Here is a 20,941-nt window from a genome sequence, read left to right on the forward strand (position 1 = left end):
GGATTAATCCGATTGCCAATTCTTGGAGTCAGGAAGGAATTATTTTTTCCCCTTAATGGGGTTTTTTGTTTGCCTTCCTCTGGATCAATAAGTACGTATAGATATAGGATAAAGTATCTGTTGTCTAAATTTAGCATAGTTTGAACTTGATGGACCTATGTATTTTTTCAACCTCATCTACTATGTAATTATGTAACTATGATGCGAGAGGCGTCTAAGGGAAAGGGCCAGAAGAAGGGGCTAGGAGCCCCGAAACGTTACCCCTTCTTATTCCTCTGTTTTATCCCCCTCCCCCACCTTTGCTCGTCTCCCCTTAACTGTCTCCCTTTTTCTAGTGCATTTTTTCTACCTTATATGTCTATATACTTTGTGACATACAGTAGTATTTTATATTTCTGTAATATTATTTAGCCTACTTCAGTATCTTGGATATATGTAGATATTTGCTCCACGTAAAGTTCAATATATAAGTATAAACTATATTTTGGAAAAAACCTTTTTGGTAATTTATTACAATCGTATTCTCGTTGTGTGCTGGGAACCTTCCCCATGTTATACCGAAAGAGAGACGGTTGCATGAATCCAAATTTATGAAACTGTTCGGGACACTGACTGGTGGCCTAAACCAAAACCGCAGTTTCATGAGCCACTACACAAGAGAACTCTCTTCCCATGAGTGCTAAATCCCATGTCTATCCCATGAGTGCTAAATCCCACGCTATACTGCGCTATATGAATGCACACACTAAAACATGAATGCCTCTTACACATACAAATGTACAATTCTACCCCTTTATACCAATAGGGACTACATAGTATCCACACACATTTATAGTAATGCAACACTCTCATTCATTTCAACACCCACCAACACCACTGGTATACACTCCCCCTCCACACACACCTTTTGTAAAGCGCTGTATACAGCGTGGGCTCTCTATAAATTTATATTTCCATACATACACACACACTCTTAAATCACAAACATTTAGGGACCATTTAACCCCTAAAGTCATAAATCGCATACTGCACAGGGGGGAGGGATAGGTTTCATCCACAGATAACATTCCAGGCTGCTTTAAAGTAAAAACCTTTCTTGCTTTATCCATTGTAACATCGCCCGAAGAAGAGATCAGTGTATCTCGAAAGCTCGCACAAATAAAAGCATTTAGTTAGCCACAGAACGGTATCAAGTATTTGTTTTTGATTATTACGCTCGGCTAACACGGTACAGATACCTCTACATATATATATAAGCTAATAATAATACTGTAATTTGCTGAGGCTATACATTTATTTTCACTTTTAATGTCAATATCAGATGAATGTGGCCCCTTGCACCAGAAACTTTGTTTGCATTTACTAAAATTAGCGCTGTTCCATTCTGGTGGTCCTTTTTGTACCTCCCGTATTCTACATGACTTAATAAATATATATTTTTATTGGAGTTCACCCTCTCAGCATCGTTCTGTATTGGCGGGGCACAGCAGTTGTCCACTTTCTTTAAATGTCTTTCTTGAACTGTAGAAAAAATATCCTCCGTATCAGATTTCGCACGGGGTACTAAACAGCCCAGGCTCAGAGACTTCTGTGAGTTATGGGGAAAAATCCCCAGAGTTAGATAGAAAACTAGATATTTTGTATATTGCATAAAAAATGCAACCGTTTAAAAAGCTGAATAGCTTTTTTTTTTTTTTGTCCACATTACTCTACACGTCTACATTTATCTGCAGTTAATCAGTAAATCCACCAATTTGTAATGCACATCTGCAAGGGCCAGTTTATAGATACCAGAAAATCGCCTCTGCTGCTTTAGGGAAGGAGGGGGCATGAGGTGGAAGGAGGGGGGATGAGGTGGGAGGATGAGGAGGAAGGGTGGGAGAGGATGAGTGAGAGGATGAGAAGGGAGGAGGAGGGAAGGTGAGAGAGGATGACGAGGGAGGGTAGGACAGAGGATGAGAGAGAGAATGGGGGTTAGGGTGGAAGGAGAGAGAAAAGAGGGAAAGGTGAGGAGGGAGAATGATGGGAAAGAAAATGGGAGGTTGAGAGGGAGAGAATGGGGGAGGGAGAGAGGGAGGGGGGGAGAGGGAGAGGGGGAGAGGGAGAGAGAGAATGGGGTATAACATTTAAAAAAAGAAAATCTGAGTTCATTGGGTGGGCGGGCGGGCACAAGGCTGAACGTTCGCCTAGGGTGCTGAATACCCTTGCACCAGTCCTGATCATACAAATAGAGAAGAATGAAGCCTTTTACATTTTTATAGTGCACACATTAAGCAATTGTTGCAATAAAAACTGGGCAACCTTCCAAGTCTTTTCAGAACGTCCCGAGGTAGAATGTTTCTGGAAGGTGGTTAGGTTACAAACTAAGCTGATCACGAGCTGCAACTTTGAACTATATATGCAAGCTTAAATTCTGTGTAATCTGTAGGCAAGATATTAATTTATTACAGTATATTATCCTTTATTTTCTTTCCCTACCATTAGCTTCCCCAAACATCCTCCATTAATCTCCTTCTACTCATTACTTGAAGATCCCGATTCAGTAAACCAAATGTTTTATTCAATTAATTTATTGTCAGTGTATTTTATTTAAAATTCTACATGTTACACTTGTTCACTTCCTAACATTAAATAAAAACTTTCAAATATACAAAAGTACTACACGATCTTATAGCATATTTGGAAAATATTTGGAATGTAGCTTGGGCATTTTCTCTATCTTATTGTATTCTCATAGGCTGATACATGCATTACAATTCAGTACTGAAGGGACCAAAAGGTATATATCTCAGACAATATTACATGTGCAGGAACAAAGCGGAAGCAGATTGTTTATCATCACATATTACCCATTTTAGCTACAGAAATACTAATGCAAAGCTATGAAAAGGTTCAAAATATGACTAGTTCTCTCAGATTGCTCTTGTGCTATTCAGGAAGATGAAACATATTTCGTAGCTCAGCTTAGTGCGTCAATAATAACAATTTAGTTATTGTAAATGGGATGCTGGTTACACAAATCCTTATTCCAGTATGATTTTAAAACATGCTTTATGCATTGGGCATGTGTTTTGTTTTTATAAGCAGCCCTACTGCCTTGTGAGAAAGCAATATTGACAATGAATAATCTTGTTTAATCAGTAATTATCTAACATGCACTGGTCTTCTATTTTTGAGCATTGAAGTTACTGATACAAACAAAGTGCAGCATCAATTAAAAGCAGCAATCCGCTCCATATTGGGTATTGTCTGGGTCCCCAGGAGAAGTTCCTGCGTTCCGACCTCCCCAGATTACCAGCATATTTGCTTTTTTGCCAGTGTATGACATAACAAAAAGATAAATATGGCCACCTACAGAAAATTGCGATGTCATTCCCTAATGATGTTGTAATAATGTTGCGGGCGTCTATTGGTCACCTGGGATCGAGCATGGACACGGAAGATATTTTGTGTCCAGTAGGAAATATTCTTCCCCACCGGATAAAAATACGTTTTATCTCTGCGATCGGGGGACCACAGATCAGCTCAGATATTAAAGTGTCCTTTAATGAAGTGTGAAGACTGATCGTCTCCCAGGATGCAAGGAGATGGAGGTTAAATAAAAACTATAAAGTGTAGCACAACCTGTCCCGATAGTCTGGTGAAACCAACACAATGCTGGGCAGAGCATTGCAAGGCCTCCTGTGCAAAAGCGAAACACAAGGCAAATGGCTAAGCCAAAACGCTACATCAGAATACATTTTGTTTTTTAAAAGAATTACTGTAAAAAAAATATATAAACTTACAAGGCTCCAAATGCAAAGTCGTTGCTGATATATTCTTCCAACATGCTTATGTCCACCATGGGGTTTTCCAAAGCTCTGTGGACATCCTGTCCTGCAAAATTGAAAGCGATTATTACGTTTTAAACTATATTTTGGGACATGGCTGGCGGTATTATTCAAAATCGATAAAGCAATGGAATGTTACGAAGGTGAAGAGACTGCTCGGGCTGGGGAGCATACGGTCAATGTTCTTTGATTGCATCTACATAACCGTTATGTTATCGAAGTGGCCATTTACAAGAAAAGTCTTCCTGCCTTTGCTTCTCTGCAGTGTGCAAATCCATTTATCACAGTCATCATCACTGAAAAACTAAGCAGTCGGCATCAGACATAACACATTTGTTCATGATGCTTCACACATACAGGTATCTATCTATCAAAGTACTTATTTTCAGTAAGTTTGCATCATTTCAGTTATTGAGGTTTTCAAAATGCATTACATCCCTAACTCTTTTTATTGTTCTATGTAACTAGCCCCCATATAATTTGGTAATTTTATTGGCCAACTCTCCAAATTTACTGTACGAAGAACACTGCATTATGTCAGCTGAGAAATATAGTTTTTTTCTACTTTTCTCCTAGTAAAAATCCTCCATTCTACCGATGCAGATAAATTGAAGCTAAAAAGACTTCTCTAATTTTGCTCACATATTTCCCTTACAAAAACATCCACACATTGGTCAGTATCTGTGCTTGTGATACAAGGACACATACTCTACCTCAAGTTTGTGGTTTAGGGTAATACTGTACCAAAGAGGCCAGACTATGAGCTGAAAATGATGCAATACCAAAAGCAGAACACGTTGTGTATATGTTATTTCTATTGGGGCTGTTCTGAGATAGGATTCTGTCTCTCTATTAACAAAACTACATGTATTACACAGATTTTACATTATAACACAACTGCTAAAAATTAGAGAATATATTACATGTTTAAGTGCCATTGCATTATTACTGTTCCAAAGTATGGTGCCTTAGATGGCTATCTTGTTCTTTTCTCATGGAATCTCTGTAAATCAGTATTGCTGACCCGAGGAAGAGACGAGAACTCTTGAAAGCTTGTCTTATAATATCTATTGTTAGTCCAAATAAAAAAAAGGTATCACCTAATACTGAGGTACTCAAAGTATGTTGCAAAATGGGACTGGCGATATATTTACTAAGCAGTCTTCTGCTGTAAATCACCCTCTGGCCATTCAAGTCATTTGGATGTAAGGTATATTATGATAAAAGACTGCATAGTAAATATGGCCATAGTGTTTTCGTCCCTCCTACAACTTGTAAGATGCCGATCGACTAGATCACCCATGATCGATCAGAAAAATCCTGCTTCCCAGGGTTCACAAAATGGCTGCCTTTCAGTTTCAAATCAATCCTTCAGTCAGTGTAACTCAGCAGCTACAATGTATTCTTATATTACTACAGTAACATTATCTATTGTTACAGTTTGCAGCTCAAACTGCTGGGAATATTGTCAACACATTATCACAAACAGGAAAGTGTTGCAAATATCTTGCACTGCTGGGAAAGGCTTAAAAACTTTCTATAGAAATCAAAAGAGTATCTATATTAAAACTCATAAAAATTGCATTGAGTTGAATTTTTTTAAATAGGTAGTAAGTATTATCTAATACTACAGGACTGATTTATTTAAAAATGGATGGAGTTAGTAATAATTTTGCAGTGCTAGAGCTATTTCCAAGGTACATGCTTTCAGTTACTCTCGGAAACAACATGCCAAATAAAAGACTGCATTCTTTCAACAAAGCCTAAACGGAAAGATTATTCAATCCCAATACAAGTGCTATAGTTAGACTATAGACACACATTTCACACAGCTCAAAATCATTTGTTATAGGATGGATCTGTTCTGTGAGCAATTTGTTTTATGCTGGCAATGATAGGAAATCATTAAGTAGGAATTACTTTTAGGTTTAAAATGGATCTTCAAGTTAAGAATAAGAAGTTCCACCAGGATAAAGAGAAGATTGCAGGCAATAGTATCGTTTAGCAACAAAGCCATTTCCAATTGAATAAGACTATACACCAGGGGTGGTCAACTCCAGTCCACAAAGGCCACCAACAGGTCAGGTTTTAAGGATGTTCCTGCTTCAGCGTACATCGCTCAATCAGTGGCTCAGTCATTAACCTGACCTGTTGGTGGCCCTTAAGTATTGGAGTTGGCCACTCCCGCTACATACAAACCTACTGTACCACTACATCTTGAGGGCAGCAGAAGCCTACATACAGAACACTGAAACACTGTTTTCACAGAGGAAGGGTTTCAAATGTCTTTACACACACAAATACCAGTTTGAGATTTGTTATACTTTCAAACATGAAGTTTCCTTTTAAAAATATAAATCTTTCTAGAAAAGAGATTCTCATAATAATAAATCATATCCAAATAGATATAAAGTATTTCTTATCGATGGTCCTGGGGTCCAGTGTTCCTCCAACATTAAGGTAATGTTCATAAAAATATATATAAATTCCTAGCACTTGAATTGTTGAGGTAAAATGATGTCCACAAATAGACAATACCTTAATATTCAAATTAGGGGGTGGGGGGTTGCCATTAGCATTAGGGGTGAACATAACAACCTGTATTTGCTTAATGTGTGTGACTGACAGCTGCAATTTTAAATTACCATTGTGGAATTTCTTTTACATCATATATCGAAAGTGCATCTACAGAACTTTAAATGGTTCACATCACTAAAGGCAACATATGGCTTAACAATATTAATGAAATAAATAGAGTGTATTAAAATTACATTGTACAGAGGATGGGGAGATATTTTTCCATTGATAAACTGCCTCTGCTCTAGGTGAATAAACTGCAGTAAAATACAGATTGCCTTTCAATTGACAACTGTGTGCGTTTGTGTAAACATAGAGTACAATCATTAGATTTGGCAACAGTACCATCGTGATAATCTCTAACATTTCAGTATACAATACAATGTTTATTGATGTTAATGCTAATGTGGATTAATCCATTCTAACCAATTAAAATCATAGCAGAAACTAGGGAGAGGAGGAAACAGCATAGAGCAGAGAGAGGTGTGTGTGTCCTGTGTGGCTTTGTTCTGTCCTGTGTGTGTTCTCTGTGGCTGTCCTGTGGGGGTAAGAATGACCTGAAGGGGTTGAGAATGACAGGGAGGAGGGATGAGAATGACAGGGAGGAGGGATGAGAATGACAGGGAGGAGGGATGAGAATGACAGGGAGGAGGGGTGAGAATGACAGGCAGGGGGGTAAGAATGACAGGGGGGTGAGAATGACAGGGAAGGGGTGAGAGATTGAGGGAAGGGGTGGTAAGAGAGGATAGGGGTTGAGGGTGAGAGGATGAAGAGAGGTGCAACAATCTTGGAATTTGTGGGAGAGGAGCATTAACATCAGTATTGCTTGCCATGGGCAGGTATGTTATTTAAGCAATAATCCCCGAAGAACATGGCATTACTGGCCAGTAATGCCCTGTTCTGAGGGGATTATTACTATTATAGGCTAAATGTAGATTTTTTTTTAAAATGTTTAATTTTTCATTAAAAAAATTGTAGTCATATTGATTTATCAGCATGATTGTCTACATTCTTATGCTTTTACTGCAAGTTTATTAAAAGGAAATTGTACATACACACTGCCCCCTCTATATATATATATATATATATATATATATATATATATATAATATATATATATATATAATATATATATATATACAGTGTTCGACAAACCTATACATTTGCTCGCCCCGGGCGAGTGGATTTAACATCGTGGCGAGCTCCAATTGGCCCAAGCAGCACACGTTTGGTACTAGGTGGCGAGTAGATTTTTTTGTGTGGCGAGTAGATTTTTTGGTGATTTGTCAACCACTGTATATATATATATATATATACACACACACACACACACACACACACACACACACTCTGCAACCCCCCTCTATATACACAAACACTCTGCAACCCCTACACTGTGCAGCCCCCCTCCTCTACACCCACAAAACACACTGCAGCCCTCCTCCACCCTCTACACTCACAAAACACATACAACAGCCCCCCCTCTACACCCACAAAACACTGCAGACACACACCAACAAAACAGACTGCTGCCCCCTCTACATCCATAAAACACACACCAGCAGCCCCCCTCTACACCCCCTGTAAACCCACCCACACACTACAGACACACACAAAACACTCTGCACCCCTCCCCCACCCACAAAACACACACTGAAGACACACGCACTGCAGCCCCCCCTCTACACCCACAAAACACACACTGCAGACACACACAAACCAACAGACTGCCAGCTCTACATCCATAAAACGCACACTGCAGAAACACACACACAAAACACTCTGCACCCCATCTCCACCCACAAAACACACACTGCAGCCCCCCCTCTGCACCTACAAAACACACTGCAGAGATACACACAAAACACACTCTGCCACCTCTACATTCACAAAACACAAACCAGCAGCCCCCCCTCAACACCCACTGCAGCCCCTTGTAAACCCACACACTGCAGACACACACACCAACAAAACACTCTGCACCCCTCCTCCACCCACAAAACACACATTGAAGCCACACACACTACAGCTCCCCCACTACACCAACAACACACACACAGCAGACACACACCAACAAGACTCTGCTGCCCCCTCTACACCAACAAAACACACACCAACAAAAGAGACACACACTAATAAAACTCTCTGCTGACCCCCTTTAAACCCACAAAACACATACAGACACACAAACCTTTCCCCTCACTCTCCTGTGCAGAGCTCCCTGTAGGCAGGGAGGGGGAGGAGTCAGTGCCCTGCTGGTGCCTTCTGTCCAATCACCTCCCCTGTCTAAGAGCACATTTCACTCTTTGTGAATGAGAACTGAAAGCTGATTGGCTGAAAAACTTGGCAAGCTGCCAAAAATGTTGGGCCATTACTGATTGGATAATGCCCGGAATTTAGCAGCTTTAGCCTATAATTATAAATGATCTGACCGTTATGTAATTTTTATAAACTTTCATTCCAACTATGCACCAATTTACACGATTTCATATTTAATTTCGTTGAAAAAAAATTCTTGGGAGAACTCTCCATCTCCAGAATTTTTGACGAAATTGAATATGAAATGGTGCAAATTGGTGCACACTTGGAGTTATTTCTTTTTAAATGACATAACGGTCAGATCATTTGTAAAAAACATAACTGCCCATGGCAAGCAATACTGATGTTAATGCTCCTCTCGCACAAATTCCAAGACTGTTGCACCCCTAATCATCCTCTCACCCCTCACCCCACCCTCTCATCCTCTCACCCCCCTTCCCTCATTCACTCACCCACAGTCTCTCCCACCCTCCCTGTCATTCTCACCCCCCCCCCCCGCCTTCCCCCCTGTCATTTTGGCATGTAGTGTGCATAGAGGGCACACAAAGGAGCAGCACAGTAAGGCAGGAAGTGCAAAGAGAGGGGAGGAGAGAGTGCAAAGAGGAGCAGGGCATGATGGAGGAGGGAGGGGAGGAGAGACAGCAAGGAGGGGAGGAGAGACAGCAAGGAGAAGGGAATGGAGAGCAGTGTGCCCATGGGGCAGGAGGCAGTACAAAGAAAGGGAAGAAGAGACAGCAAGGTCATTAGGAGGAAACAGAGAGACAGCAAGGAGAGGATGAGATAAGTTGCAGGGGAGGGAGTGTAATGTGCACAGAGAGAAGCAGATACATTTAGGCATGGAGTGCAAAGAAAGGGGAGGAGACAGCGCAAAGAAGAGCAGGGTAAGGTGGGCAAGAGGGGACAAGAGACAGCAAGGCATAACAGGGAGGGGTGAAAACAAAGATTAATGTTTAATTAATAACCTTTCAGAAATCCTAGATCAGCGTATGTTCGCTGGGTACAGCTAGTATACTATATTTCCTTTACTTCTCAAAGGCATTGTCAGTGACCAGTTTTTGGAAAGAAGTGTGCAGTTTTGCCTATCGGATTCTCTCTTCTTCCCCTCCCCACGTGAACCCAACAGATCATATAATCGCTTGAGTCCACTTCTGATCTGCACCCTCATTGGACAGAATGTTCTGCCCAACCACATTATTGGTGGTAGCCTCCACACCAATCAGGTGTCACTCTCAGATCATGAAGTGCAGGCACTTCCACAGTGACAGGCTCCAGTATGGCAAGTATCTACTCTGGGACATAGGAGCATGAATTGTGCTCCCTTATTTGGATTTACTACCTAAATGGGACATTTAGACGATTTAAAAAAAATCAAAGAACAAAGTTAGAAACATTGCCATTTTCTAAACTCTAAATTTGCAGAAGAAGGCGTTAAGTTATAGTAGTAAATGACTACTCAGTAAATGAACCAATGCATGTTAAGTCTAATTTTTTTGTATATCTGGATTAACCTAAATGCACTAATTTTATTCAGAAGATTAAGCATCCGTTTGCGGACGATGAATACACATTGTCTGTGCAGAATGTGAATCTAGCAGAAGGGTTTTGATCCAGATGTGTGCGATTGCGCAATCTTTTAGCAATATGTGAAAATATGTATCCAAAATGCATTTAAACGAATTAAATTAATTGAATGACATAAAAGAGGAATTAATGGTAGATAATTCCCATTTTATCAAAGTCTGTGCGAGTGTGAGATTTCCTCCAGAGGCATTCAGAGGAACGAGTGCAGGTATGCAGCATACATGTGTGGGAATTTAGCCAGGGTCTGGAGTTCAAAGGGCGAGAACGGCAGAGAAAGTGGGGCATGTAGATCAAGAGAGGAGGATAGGGCAGAGTTTTATTTCCTGACCAGGTTGTCAGGGTCTGGAGCAGAGCTGAGAGAGGAGAGGGAGGAGCGCAAAGTGGACTCAAAAGCTGGTAGGTTAATAGAGCGCGTGTCTCTACAGAGACACGGGGTAGATGGGAGGTGGAGAAGGGGAGAAGTGAGAGAGATAGAAAATGAGAGGAGGTGATGGTCAGAGAGAGGAAAAGGGGAAATGGAGAAATCAGAGAGAGAAAAGATTTTAGTGAAAACCAGGTCTAGGTAGTGGCCATCCTTGTGGGTGCTGGCTGCAGTCCACTGTTGAAGGCCAAATGAAGAGGTTAGAGAGAGAAAGCGGGAAGCCCAAGGGAGAGAGGGGTCATCAATATGGCAGTTGAAGTCCCCAAGGAGAAGAACAGGGGAATCTGAGGAGAGAAAGAAAGAGAGCCAGGATTCAAAGTGAGAGAGACAGGCAGAAGAGGGATGAGTAGAGATAGGTGAGCGATAGCTGACCGCCACGTGGACAGAGAGAGGAAAGAAAATTTTGACAGTGTGAGCTTCAAAGGAGGGAAAAGCATGAGAGGGAGGAATAGGAAGGGTACAGTAGCGGCAGATAGAGAGCAGGAGCCCCACGCCTCCACCCCTGCCATCAGGGCACGGAGTGTGGGAGAAAGAAAGACCACCATAAGAGAGGGCAGCTTCCAGTGCAGAGTCAGACTGAGGGAGCCAAGTCTCAGTTATCGCAAAGAGGAGCAGAGGATGAGAGAAAAAGAAGTCATGCTCAGTGAGGAACTTGTTAGAAAGAGAGCGAGCATTCCAAAGGGCACCGGAGAAAGAGAGAGGAGGGAGGGTGACAGAGGTTGGGTATGAGGTTAGAGCGGTTGACACCCGAAGGAGTAGCAGTTGTATGTGGATATAGCCATGTAGCGTCAGAGGGCGTAGGTAAGAAAGGAGTTCATGTGAACTGAGAAGTGGCGTAGGAAGGAGAGATGGAGATATATGAATCGAGTTAGAGACATAATGAAGCTAAGCAAATATAAACAGTAGTGGCGGCATGCCAGCAATAGTTTAGTGCTGAAATGTGCAGTCTGGGATAGATAATGTCCTCTTTTCCAGCGTAGTTCAAAATCCAGGATTCTGGGCCAGTAGGTGTTGTGTTGTCCACTTGTTCACTCCTGTTGAACCTGTTCAATTCCACACTGCATTATACTTAAAAAATGCTACTTTAATTGGATTTACATTAGATTCACCTTGGCCATGTTTAATTTATATTTAATGTTTACATTTATTGGATTTACATTGGATTCATCTTGGCCATATCTCGGTAAACTATCTTGAAGGGGCACTGTCCTTATATAATAAACAGGGACTGCTCTATCCTATACACTCAAACATGCTTCTTAGCTATATACACTGAGGATCCTCTCCTCTTATCCACCAGGAACCTACAGTAACCTCTAGAATCTTTGCCTCTACCTATATACTCTTTGTGATAGTCATTGTTCGCCAGGCAACACAGTGCGAAGCTTAGCAGCTACTGACTCCCCCAATCCTGTGTCATAGAAAATTATCTCACTCTATGTGGGCCCGCTTTTTTAACCCCTATAAGGCCATGCTAATCCCATAGGGGGTTTACATATGGTACTGGAGTGGGGGGGCTCTAGCTTTTTGATGGCCCTAAGCCAAGGATTTTTGGGGGGCCAAGCTCAGATCGCTTGCTACCCAATGTGCAGTCACCCTATGCTGCCTCTCTCAGACGCTCTTCTGAACAATGCCACAGAATCAAATAGCTGTTGAAAGCGCACAACCAGGAGGCGGAAGGCGGGATGCTGCATCTGACTCAGAGCTTGGAGCTGCGATTAGTGATGCAGTTATGTATATAAATATATACAACAGTTATGTCAGGCCAGTGTTTATTGTTTGTCTCCCAGAAGCTTCATTGATCTCCCAAATTGGCTAAAACCCTACCAGACGGATCCCATTATGGGGGATATATAGCTAAGACTTTACTGGTAAACTGCAGCAAGCAGCACCAGAATATCTAATACTCACTTTTATACTCACCGTAACGTGAATGTGCTCATAAGTGGTCTATGTACTGTACGGTGGAGGCTTTTTGTCACTTTTTTACTCACCGTAACTTTCTTTGTGTCTGGTTGTTGCCACTATCAGCTTCACGTTGCATAGCCGGCAACCAGCCTCACACTGGCTATGCACTTCCTTAGCCCAGGCTGTGATGAAAGTGGTGTAATCCAGCTAAGAAGTGGTGTAATGGATAAGAAGCAAAACGTGACGCACAGTGCTCATTTGCATGCCCTTACCCAGAATCCCTGGCTGCAGTGGAAGCACGGTTTGCTAAGTGATAATGGGGAAAGGCAGGGTGGTGGACTTGTGTGAGACATGCGAATGTGTTCACAAGTAGTATTTGTATTTGCTACTAAAATACTAAAATCAAGTGTTAATTTCACCAGTTTAGCAGAACAGACACTGTTATATACCCCCCAATAAGGAGCATTGACTTAAACCTTCAATCTGTTGGGTCACTCTTCAATGCAAAGGTATCGATCGGTCTGATTAGTGTTTCACACTTTTCTTTGCATACTGATGCTGGAGGAAATAGCCTGGATTTCATGTTGTTAATCAAGCTTTTTACAAATTGATTCCTGTTGACAGTGGGATCTTCACCAGCATAAAGTAAAAAACATTCAAAAGCAAACAAGGAGATCACGATGTCTCCCAAAGATCCCTATTAATTGCACAACAAGGCTGCAATTAATAGGGATCTTTGGGAGACATCGTGATCTCCTTGTTTGCTTTTGTGTGTTATTCCTTTGCACCGGCTGTGTTTTGATTACTTACCCTACTTATTTTCAGATATTGGTGAGCGGTTTACCACAAGATATATATATATATATATGTAAAACATTACCAAACTTCATTTTTCCACCCGCTTCTTTTGCTTTGATGTGGAACGTGCCTTTTTTTTCGGTCTCGCATTATAAAACCATTAACGTTCGATTTATTTCTGAGCGAGCCTTATGCAAAGTACATTTTCGACTCAGTAATTCCGAAGAAAGTTCAGAGAGCTCCAACAAAACATCGTACAACAGACCTACATTTTCAACAAATGCAGACAATTCTAAACCTTCTGGAACCCTTGATATTTGGTTATTTCCGTGCTTACTCTAGAAGTATCAGAACTTGCATCGCTGAAATGTTCCCATAGAGCATCATACATTTGCCAATTAGTTTTGAAGGTCCCAAGCACCCCATCATACGCTACACACGCGTCCAAGATTCAACAACTGACATTGTAGAGAATCCGAATAGGATTCCAATTCATCCTTATTTTTTGGTACAGGGAAACTCTTGATTTTATCTGTGTTTATCTCAATGTTCTGACTACAGAAACACCATAATCACGATTTCAAATTAAACAGGATTTAACAAAGTCTGATTTTCACTATAATTACTTTGCACCTTTTCAAACAGTGTCCTTAAAAAGCACCAAACAGCCTTTCTTATTTGTAGTATTTTATGTCATTTTTAATGTCTTTGATTCTTCAAGTACTGGTTACATTTATTTAAAACATACAGATATATCAACAGAAAACAAAGTAGACTGTAATTCCTTATTGTTTGCCATGCCAAACCAATTGCTTCCATAGTCAACTCTATCCTGTCTGCTGGCCATATCCCTAAGACCTGGAAAGCTGCCAGAGTTGTCCCAATCTTCAAAAGTGGGGACAAAAACACTGTCTCAAACTACAGACCAATCTCCCTTCTCCCAATCCTATCCAAAGTCATGGAAAAATGTGTCCTCTCCCAATTAAGCGATTACTATAACAAGACAAATTTCCCTAGCCAATTCCAATCTGGCTTTCGCCCCAAACACTCTACCGTAACTACCCTGCTAAAAGTTTGCAATGAAATAGAGTGTGGAATGGATTGGGGTCAACTCACTGGTGCAGTATTCCTAGATTTTGCAAAGGCTTTTGATACTGCTGATCATGCTATCCTGCTCAACAAACTCCAGAGCTCTGTAATAGGGAAGCATGCTTTAAACTGGTTTCAGTCCTACCTATCAGGTAGATCCCAACATGTGTCCATCTCTGGCTCTAACTCTAACCCCCTGGCATCCCGCAAGGCTCTGTTCTGGGGCCCCTACTCTTCTCAGTGTTCATCAATGATCTTCCCACAGCTTGTCAGGAAGCCTCAATACACATGTATGCAGATGACACAATCCTATATGTACACAGCCATAGCCTCTCTGACCTTCAACACATATTTCAGTCTGACTTTTTCAGACTCGAAAACTGGATTTCCCAAAACAAACTGTTTTTAAACACTGACAAGACTGTAACAATGGTGTTTGGGACCAAGACTAAATTTTTAAAGCTTCCAGCGACTGAGCTCCAGATTACAACCAACACTAACACCACCCTAACTCCTGTTACTAGTTTTAAATACCTGGGCATATGGTTTGACTCCCACTTAACATTCGGGATGCACATTAATACCCTTACAACCAAGACCTATGCCAAACTAGGGGTACTTTACAGGAACAAATCCTCCCTAAGTCTCCTGGTCAGAAAACATATCGCACAGCAGATGCTAATGCCAATTATTGACTATGGAGACATAGTATATGGCTCGGCACCTCAAACCCACCTTAGCAAACTTAACACCCTCTACAACTCAATTTGTCATTTTGTTCTCCAATGCAACTATAACACATATCACTGCGAAATGCTCAAAGAACTAGATTGGTCATCAATCGAGTCTAGGCGCAAAGTTCACCTTTCCAGTCTTGCCTTCAAATTCTTTATGGGCAAGCTACCCAGCTACCTGAACAAGCTCCTCACCCCTACCACATGCAGCACCTATCACCTGAGATCAGACTCCAAAAGACTGTTCATGGTCCCAAGGCTCAACAAAGTATCCGGCCGCTCCTCCTTCTCTTACCGTGCATCCCAAAACTGGAACAACCTACCAGAGACTCTTACATCCACCACCAGTCTAAGTTCTTTCAAATCTAAGGCTGTCACACATTTTAATGTGGTCTGTAACTGTTTCATACGCACAATAATACAAATTATCTTTAACTGTGCATGCAATGTCTTGTATATAATGTATACCCTGCTCATTATGTAACTGTATTTGTAAACATGTATTATTTGTCTTAACTCTATTCCCAGGACATACTTGAAAACGAGAGGTAACTCTCAATGTATTACTTCCTGGTAAAATATTTTATAAATAAATAAATAAATAAAGCTGCTGTTTGTACTAGAGGCTTGCAAGCCTAACATAGTATTACGTGTAATTTAAAATATGAAGCAGATGGAAACTGCAACTCAGGGATTCTTAGTTCAGCAAACTCATCCAATATACAGTACATAGGTATTTTAAACTTCGTGATTTCCATAAGAGTCTTTAACATGAACTTACAACAGCAAAGACAAAACAATACATACACTGCTCATCCCTTTATAGGGCAGTCCGAGCTAGGACAAAAGTGACCTGAGGACAGCGGCAAGAAAGATACTGTAGTGCCGACGATTATTCTAAAACAAACCTGGGGCAATCTCCAAAAAGGCCCAGGTACATGCTGGGTACATGCTGCAACATTTCACACATTTCTGCAGACAGACTAATGGCCCATCGGATTAACAGTGGGGGTCCCTGGCAGTCCCATTCAAACTGAATGGGACTGCCAGGAACCCCTGCTGTGTTAATCCGATGGGCCATTAGTCTCTGCAGAAATGTCACTGAAATGTACCCAGCATGTACCCAGCATGTACCTGGCTAGTTTACGGCAAGTTTTAGAGTACTCGTTGGCTCATCTGTACGTTAAATGTAGATAAATAAATCAGACCAGTATAAGAATTTTTCAAATAATTTTAACTTTGAACATTTCTATGGTAAACAAATGGTCTTACGATGTTTGACTAATGATCTTTTGATTAGTAGACATTGTATAGTCATTAACATTGCTGGCTTAGCTTTGTTCTTTTGTTTACAAAGTCATTAAGAGGCCATCATCAGTCACAGCGATAGACACAAGTAGCTGCGAGGCTTGATTAAAGTGTTCCCGACAAACCCCGATTCATATTATTTATTTACAAGAAAGTAACATTAAGTATTTTTTTTAAAAAGCAGGTAATCTTGCATGTCGTATTGGAATCCTTTGTTGCCGTAAGGTTGTTTTATGCAGATTTTATATATTTAATTTAATGTCACAACATTGTATTTATCTGTGGTACAGTGGATATTATTTGTCACAAAACAAATTGAAAATGATTCAACCCTGCAACTTGATCAACAGAATCACTCACGCTCAGTTCAAGTCTGTGATTATCTCAGTGCTAATTAGTTGCATTAGGGAAATTATCGACAAACAATTCTGCCACTCCAGCATTGGATCTGAGCACAACTGATGCACCATCAGATGCAAAAGCAATTACATTTTCCTTCAGATATTGCATCGAAAAGCCTGAATTTTTTTAGTGCCTAAAAGGGCATCATAAATCTTTTTTGATTTTGCACCACATTGTAAATATGCCAGATCAAAATAAAAACGGTATAATCAGATTCATAAAAGTGCTTGCATATTTCAATATTTTGAAAACGGCAAAACATGATACATTTTATATGGGTTTTTAAAATAAATCAGTGTAGTAATACGAGGTGACGTCACACGCAGCAGAGAGACAGCGTTATCACGTTCCTCCGGGCAGCTGTGTTTGTAAACTTCCCTGTGGTGTGTTTTGAGCGAGGTGCAGGGGTGGATTTTGGATTTTGGAGCCTTAAGAACTTTGTTACTGGAACATCAAGTCGTTTTAGAGATCTGACATTAGTGACAATACAGCGCTCTCATCTACCCCTCCTTGGAGATCCCCCAGTGCTGTTTGGATCCATTGTGATCCGCTTTTATGCAAGTGTTATTTCATGCATATTATAAATACTAAATACTTTTAAATTTATACTAATCGTGTGTTTTCTCTTCTCTTTTTGCGCCCTGCTATATGTACAGTATGGTTGTATTCGGTTGTTTGCCCCGCTGATCACGGGAGAGTGAGGAGCTGCAGAGAGACCTTTAATCACACTGTTTGGGACATACAAGAACTTTTGGGACCGCGCACACATATATATTTTTTATTGCATTAGTAATATAAGATAATACTGACTGTATTTTTTTTCTCTTCCCCTCCTCCTCCTCAACCCTCCTGTCACCCACCCTCCTCATCTCTCTATCACCACTCTCTTCTCACCCATCCTCTTCATCTCTCACCCACCCTTCTCATCATCTCTCTTTTAACCATCCCCTCATCATCTCTCACCCCCCCACTCTTATCCCTCATCCCCCTATCCTCCTCCTCATTTCTCATCCTTCCCCACCGTCATCTCTCATCCCCCCCACCCTCATCTCATCAAACCACCCTCATCTCTCATCCTGCCTCCTCGTCTCCTCCTCATGCCCTTTCTTCATCAATCCCTCATTTCCTCCTCCTCCTCCTCCTCCTCCTCCTCATCCCCTCATTTCCTCCTCATCTCATCTCTCCTCCCCGCTCCTCACTCCCTCCTGCTCTCACCTCCTCCTCCTCTCACCCTTTTATACCTGGCTTTGGTGGAGGACCTCGGGAGTGGAGGAGAGTGGCAGCAGCAACAGCAGCAGATGGAAGAAGATGACGGCGACCCGCCAGAGAAGAACATCAGAGGAGTTGGACTGCGGCAGAGGAGGACGGCAGGGGAGGAGCTGCGCTGTAGCGGCAGCAGACACCAGAAGTCAGTGAAGACTTCCGAGTCAGACTACTGGGGTGCGCTCCTCCCCGGCCGTTCTCCTCTGCCGCCGTGCTCCGCTCTGGCGGGTTTCCGTCATCTTCTCCTGTCATCCACCTCTACCCCCACAATTTGGCGACACCCCATAAAGATCTTTCGCTCCCCATTTTGCACACAGTAGCTGTATGAAAAAGGTGGGGATGTACCCCCTTGCGTACCCCCAGAAAAAAAGCACTGTATATAAAAATAATAATATTATTAGAAATAAAAGTTTTTCATTTTTTTTTTCTAAATGAAATAGGGAAGTACCACACTCAGAATGCGCCAACTATTTTTGTTATATTTTTTTTTTTACATTTTGGAACTATTGATTGGATTATTTTATATATTGTTGATAGGAACATAAAAATACCTTCTCGTGCTTTCTAAAGAACGGATCAGAATTAAAGTATATACTGTATTTATGTCAGAGTTCTTATTTTAATTCCCCCCCTGAGTAAAAGCACGATTGCCACAAGCTCTTAATCCAAGTACAGCAAACACACAGAATTCACTAATTAATAAACATGATCATAGCAGATAATGCCGCAGACGTTTGTTTTGCTTTAGGTGGGGAGCTTAAATTTGTATCCAAACTGAAAAAAGTATATACATATAAATACATATACTGTACATACAACACAAATACAACACAACACACACAATACAACACAAATAGCTATAGTTCTTTTTTTATTACTGATGATCAATTGCAAATGGCTGCATTTGTGTTACTATTGTTATTTCCATTTCACCTGATGCATAAAATATTTATTGCCACCCTCCAGAATTTTTTTTATTGACTATTACACTCTACCTCAGAAACTCTAGGACATAACAACCGAGTCGCCCCAAAAAGCGGCAGCTGAAGGGCAGCCAAAGGGTGCCAGCCGTTTGCTGCCATTCGCTGATGTTACAACTGCTCTGTTATGGTCTTGGGTAAAGTATTTCTGATGTACTTTATATTTAAGCATGTCCATCTTCACACATTACCTGCTCTCACAGTGCTTTCTCTGCACAATCCCACTTACTTCTTCCCCAACGCCAACTACTTCAAATAACAAGTAGCTATCCGATACACTCCGACCTTCTCATCCCCTGCACCTTGGGGAAGGGCCCTCCGTACCTACTGTAACAATGTATGTTAATGTTTATTGTTTTCGTCCAACCCTATTGTACTGCGCAGGGAATGTGTGGGCACATTATAAATAGATATTATTATTGATAATAATAATACAAATAATAATAATGAACGCGACACAACAGAAATACCCATTTTGGTAAAACTTTCAAAAAATGCTTCAACAAATTGGAAGTGTGTACTCTAATCCCATTACAAAAATATGGTTAAGGACTGCCCACCATAGAAAAAATTAAATGAGGTAGGTGACAAGAGACAGGTTACTCCCCACAAGAATTGCCAAATAACCTAAAAGAACATCAAGAAGTCCCAGCACTCCGATATAAAAAATATATAAAAATGTATTGAATATTATCATTCAAATAAATCATAGTCATCACTGTACAATCATTTGAGACCATATCTCCACCTGATAGTGAACACCTCACTCGAACCCTGGACAAGGACACTATCTAGGGGCGGTATGGCCTCTAATGATTGTATAGGGATTACTAGGATTTACTCTAATTCCATTGTTATTATTACTTTAAATATGAGGAAAAACAAAAAAACAAAACATATGCAGTCTTATTAATCCATCAATTAAACGGTAAATGTAAAAGTCTGATGCTTAACTCATTCTGTGCTGGAGAGGTCAGCAACATATTGCAGATCCCTCTGGCACGGCATAGGTGGGTGTCAGCATAAAAGCCATTTTGAACACTGGACTTTTTACCTTCAAAGAACTGCTGCAGGGCTTCGTTCTCCCCGACCACGTCTACCGCCAGCCGGTCCATGGTAGCTGTTCTCTTGCCTACAGATCTCCAGGAAAGTTATTACGAAGGCAAGGTCGAGACTTCTAGTTACGGTTTCCAAAGCGTTAGTGCTAAGCCATACTTCCAAGATGAAGCTGCACTGTGCATACTTGTAACACCTTGTGGCTCAGCAGACAACGCTACTGAGATCAAGGCCTTCCATACAACCGGTCCCCTGCTGCCACACTTCCTTCCTAGTCCATTATCCAGAGAAAGTCTCCACCAGAATGATTAAACTTAAGAGATTTGTTGGGTTTTTTTTCTCACTGAAAGCCTACAAATGATGAAATGCTTATTCCTTCCTGGTTCAAAGGACCTTTGGTCTCAGTGATCTGCACGGCTTATGCGCAGATACCAAAGTAATAATCATTAATTCTTATCTGACGTTTGCCCTTCCATGCAGCAGAGATATTTTTTACAATAGGTGTGAGTAAGCAACAAGATACGCCTCCCCAAGCATGGATTGGGCGGCACAAACAGGGTGTTACGAATTTCGAAGCAGCTATGCAATTCTCTTGGAAAGACCAACAACTTAGGGATGAGATGCCAGTGGTTTATGATCCATTCTCCCATCCCCAGTCCTAACAGACTTAAGGAG

General features: G+C 41.1%; 1 protein-coding gene across 2 annotated transcripts in view; it reads right to left on the bottom strand.

Moving 5' to 3' along the window:
- Positions 1-20,697, bottom strand: part of MYRFL (myelin regulatory factor like) — a 180,813-nt gene extending 160,116 nt beyond the window's left edge. Inside the window, exons 1-2 of one of the 2 annotated variants that reach the window (XM_075600257.1) lie at positions 20,265-20,697; positions 3,786-3,876 (exon numbers count right to left, since the gene is read on the bottom strand). In XM_075600257.1, coding sequence (XP_075456372.1) covers positions 3,786-3,876; positions 20,265-20,325 — 152 coding nt within the window. In that variant the 5' untranslated portion in view covers positions 20,326-20,697. The remainder of the gene's footprint in view (positions 1-3,785; positions 3,877-20,264) is intronic. The other variant, XM_075600258.1, reaches the window with a different exon arrangement.
- Positions 20,698-20,941: the final 244 nt, after the last annotated feature.

The sequence above is a fragment of the Ascaphus truei genome, chromosome 5, assembly GCF_040206685.1.
Source record: "Ascaphus truei isolate aAscTru1 chromosome 5, aAscTru1.hap1, whole genome shotgun sequence".
NCBI lineage: Eukaryota > Metazoa > Chordata > Amphibia > Anura > Ascaphidae > Ascaphus > Ascaphus truei.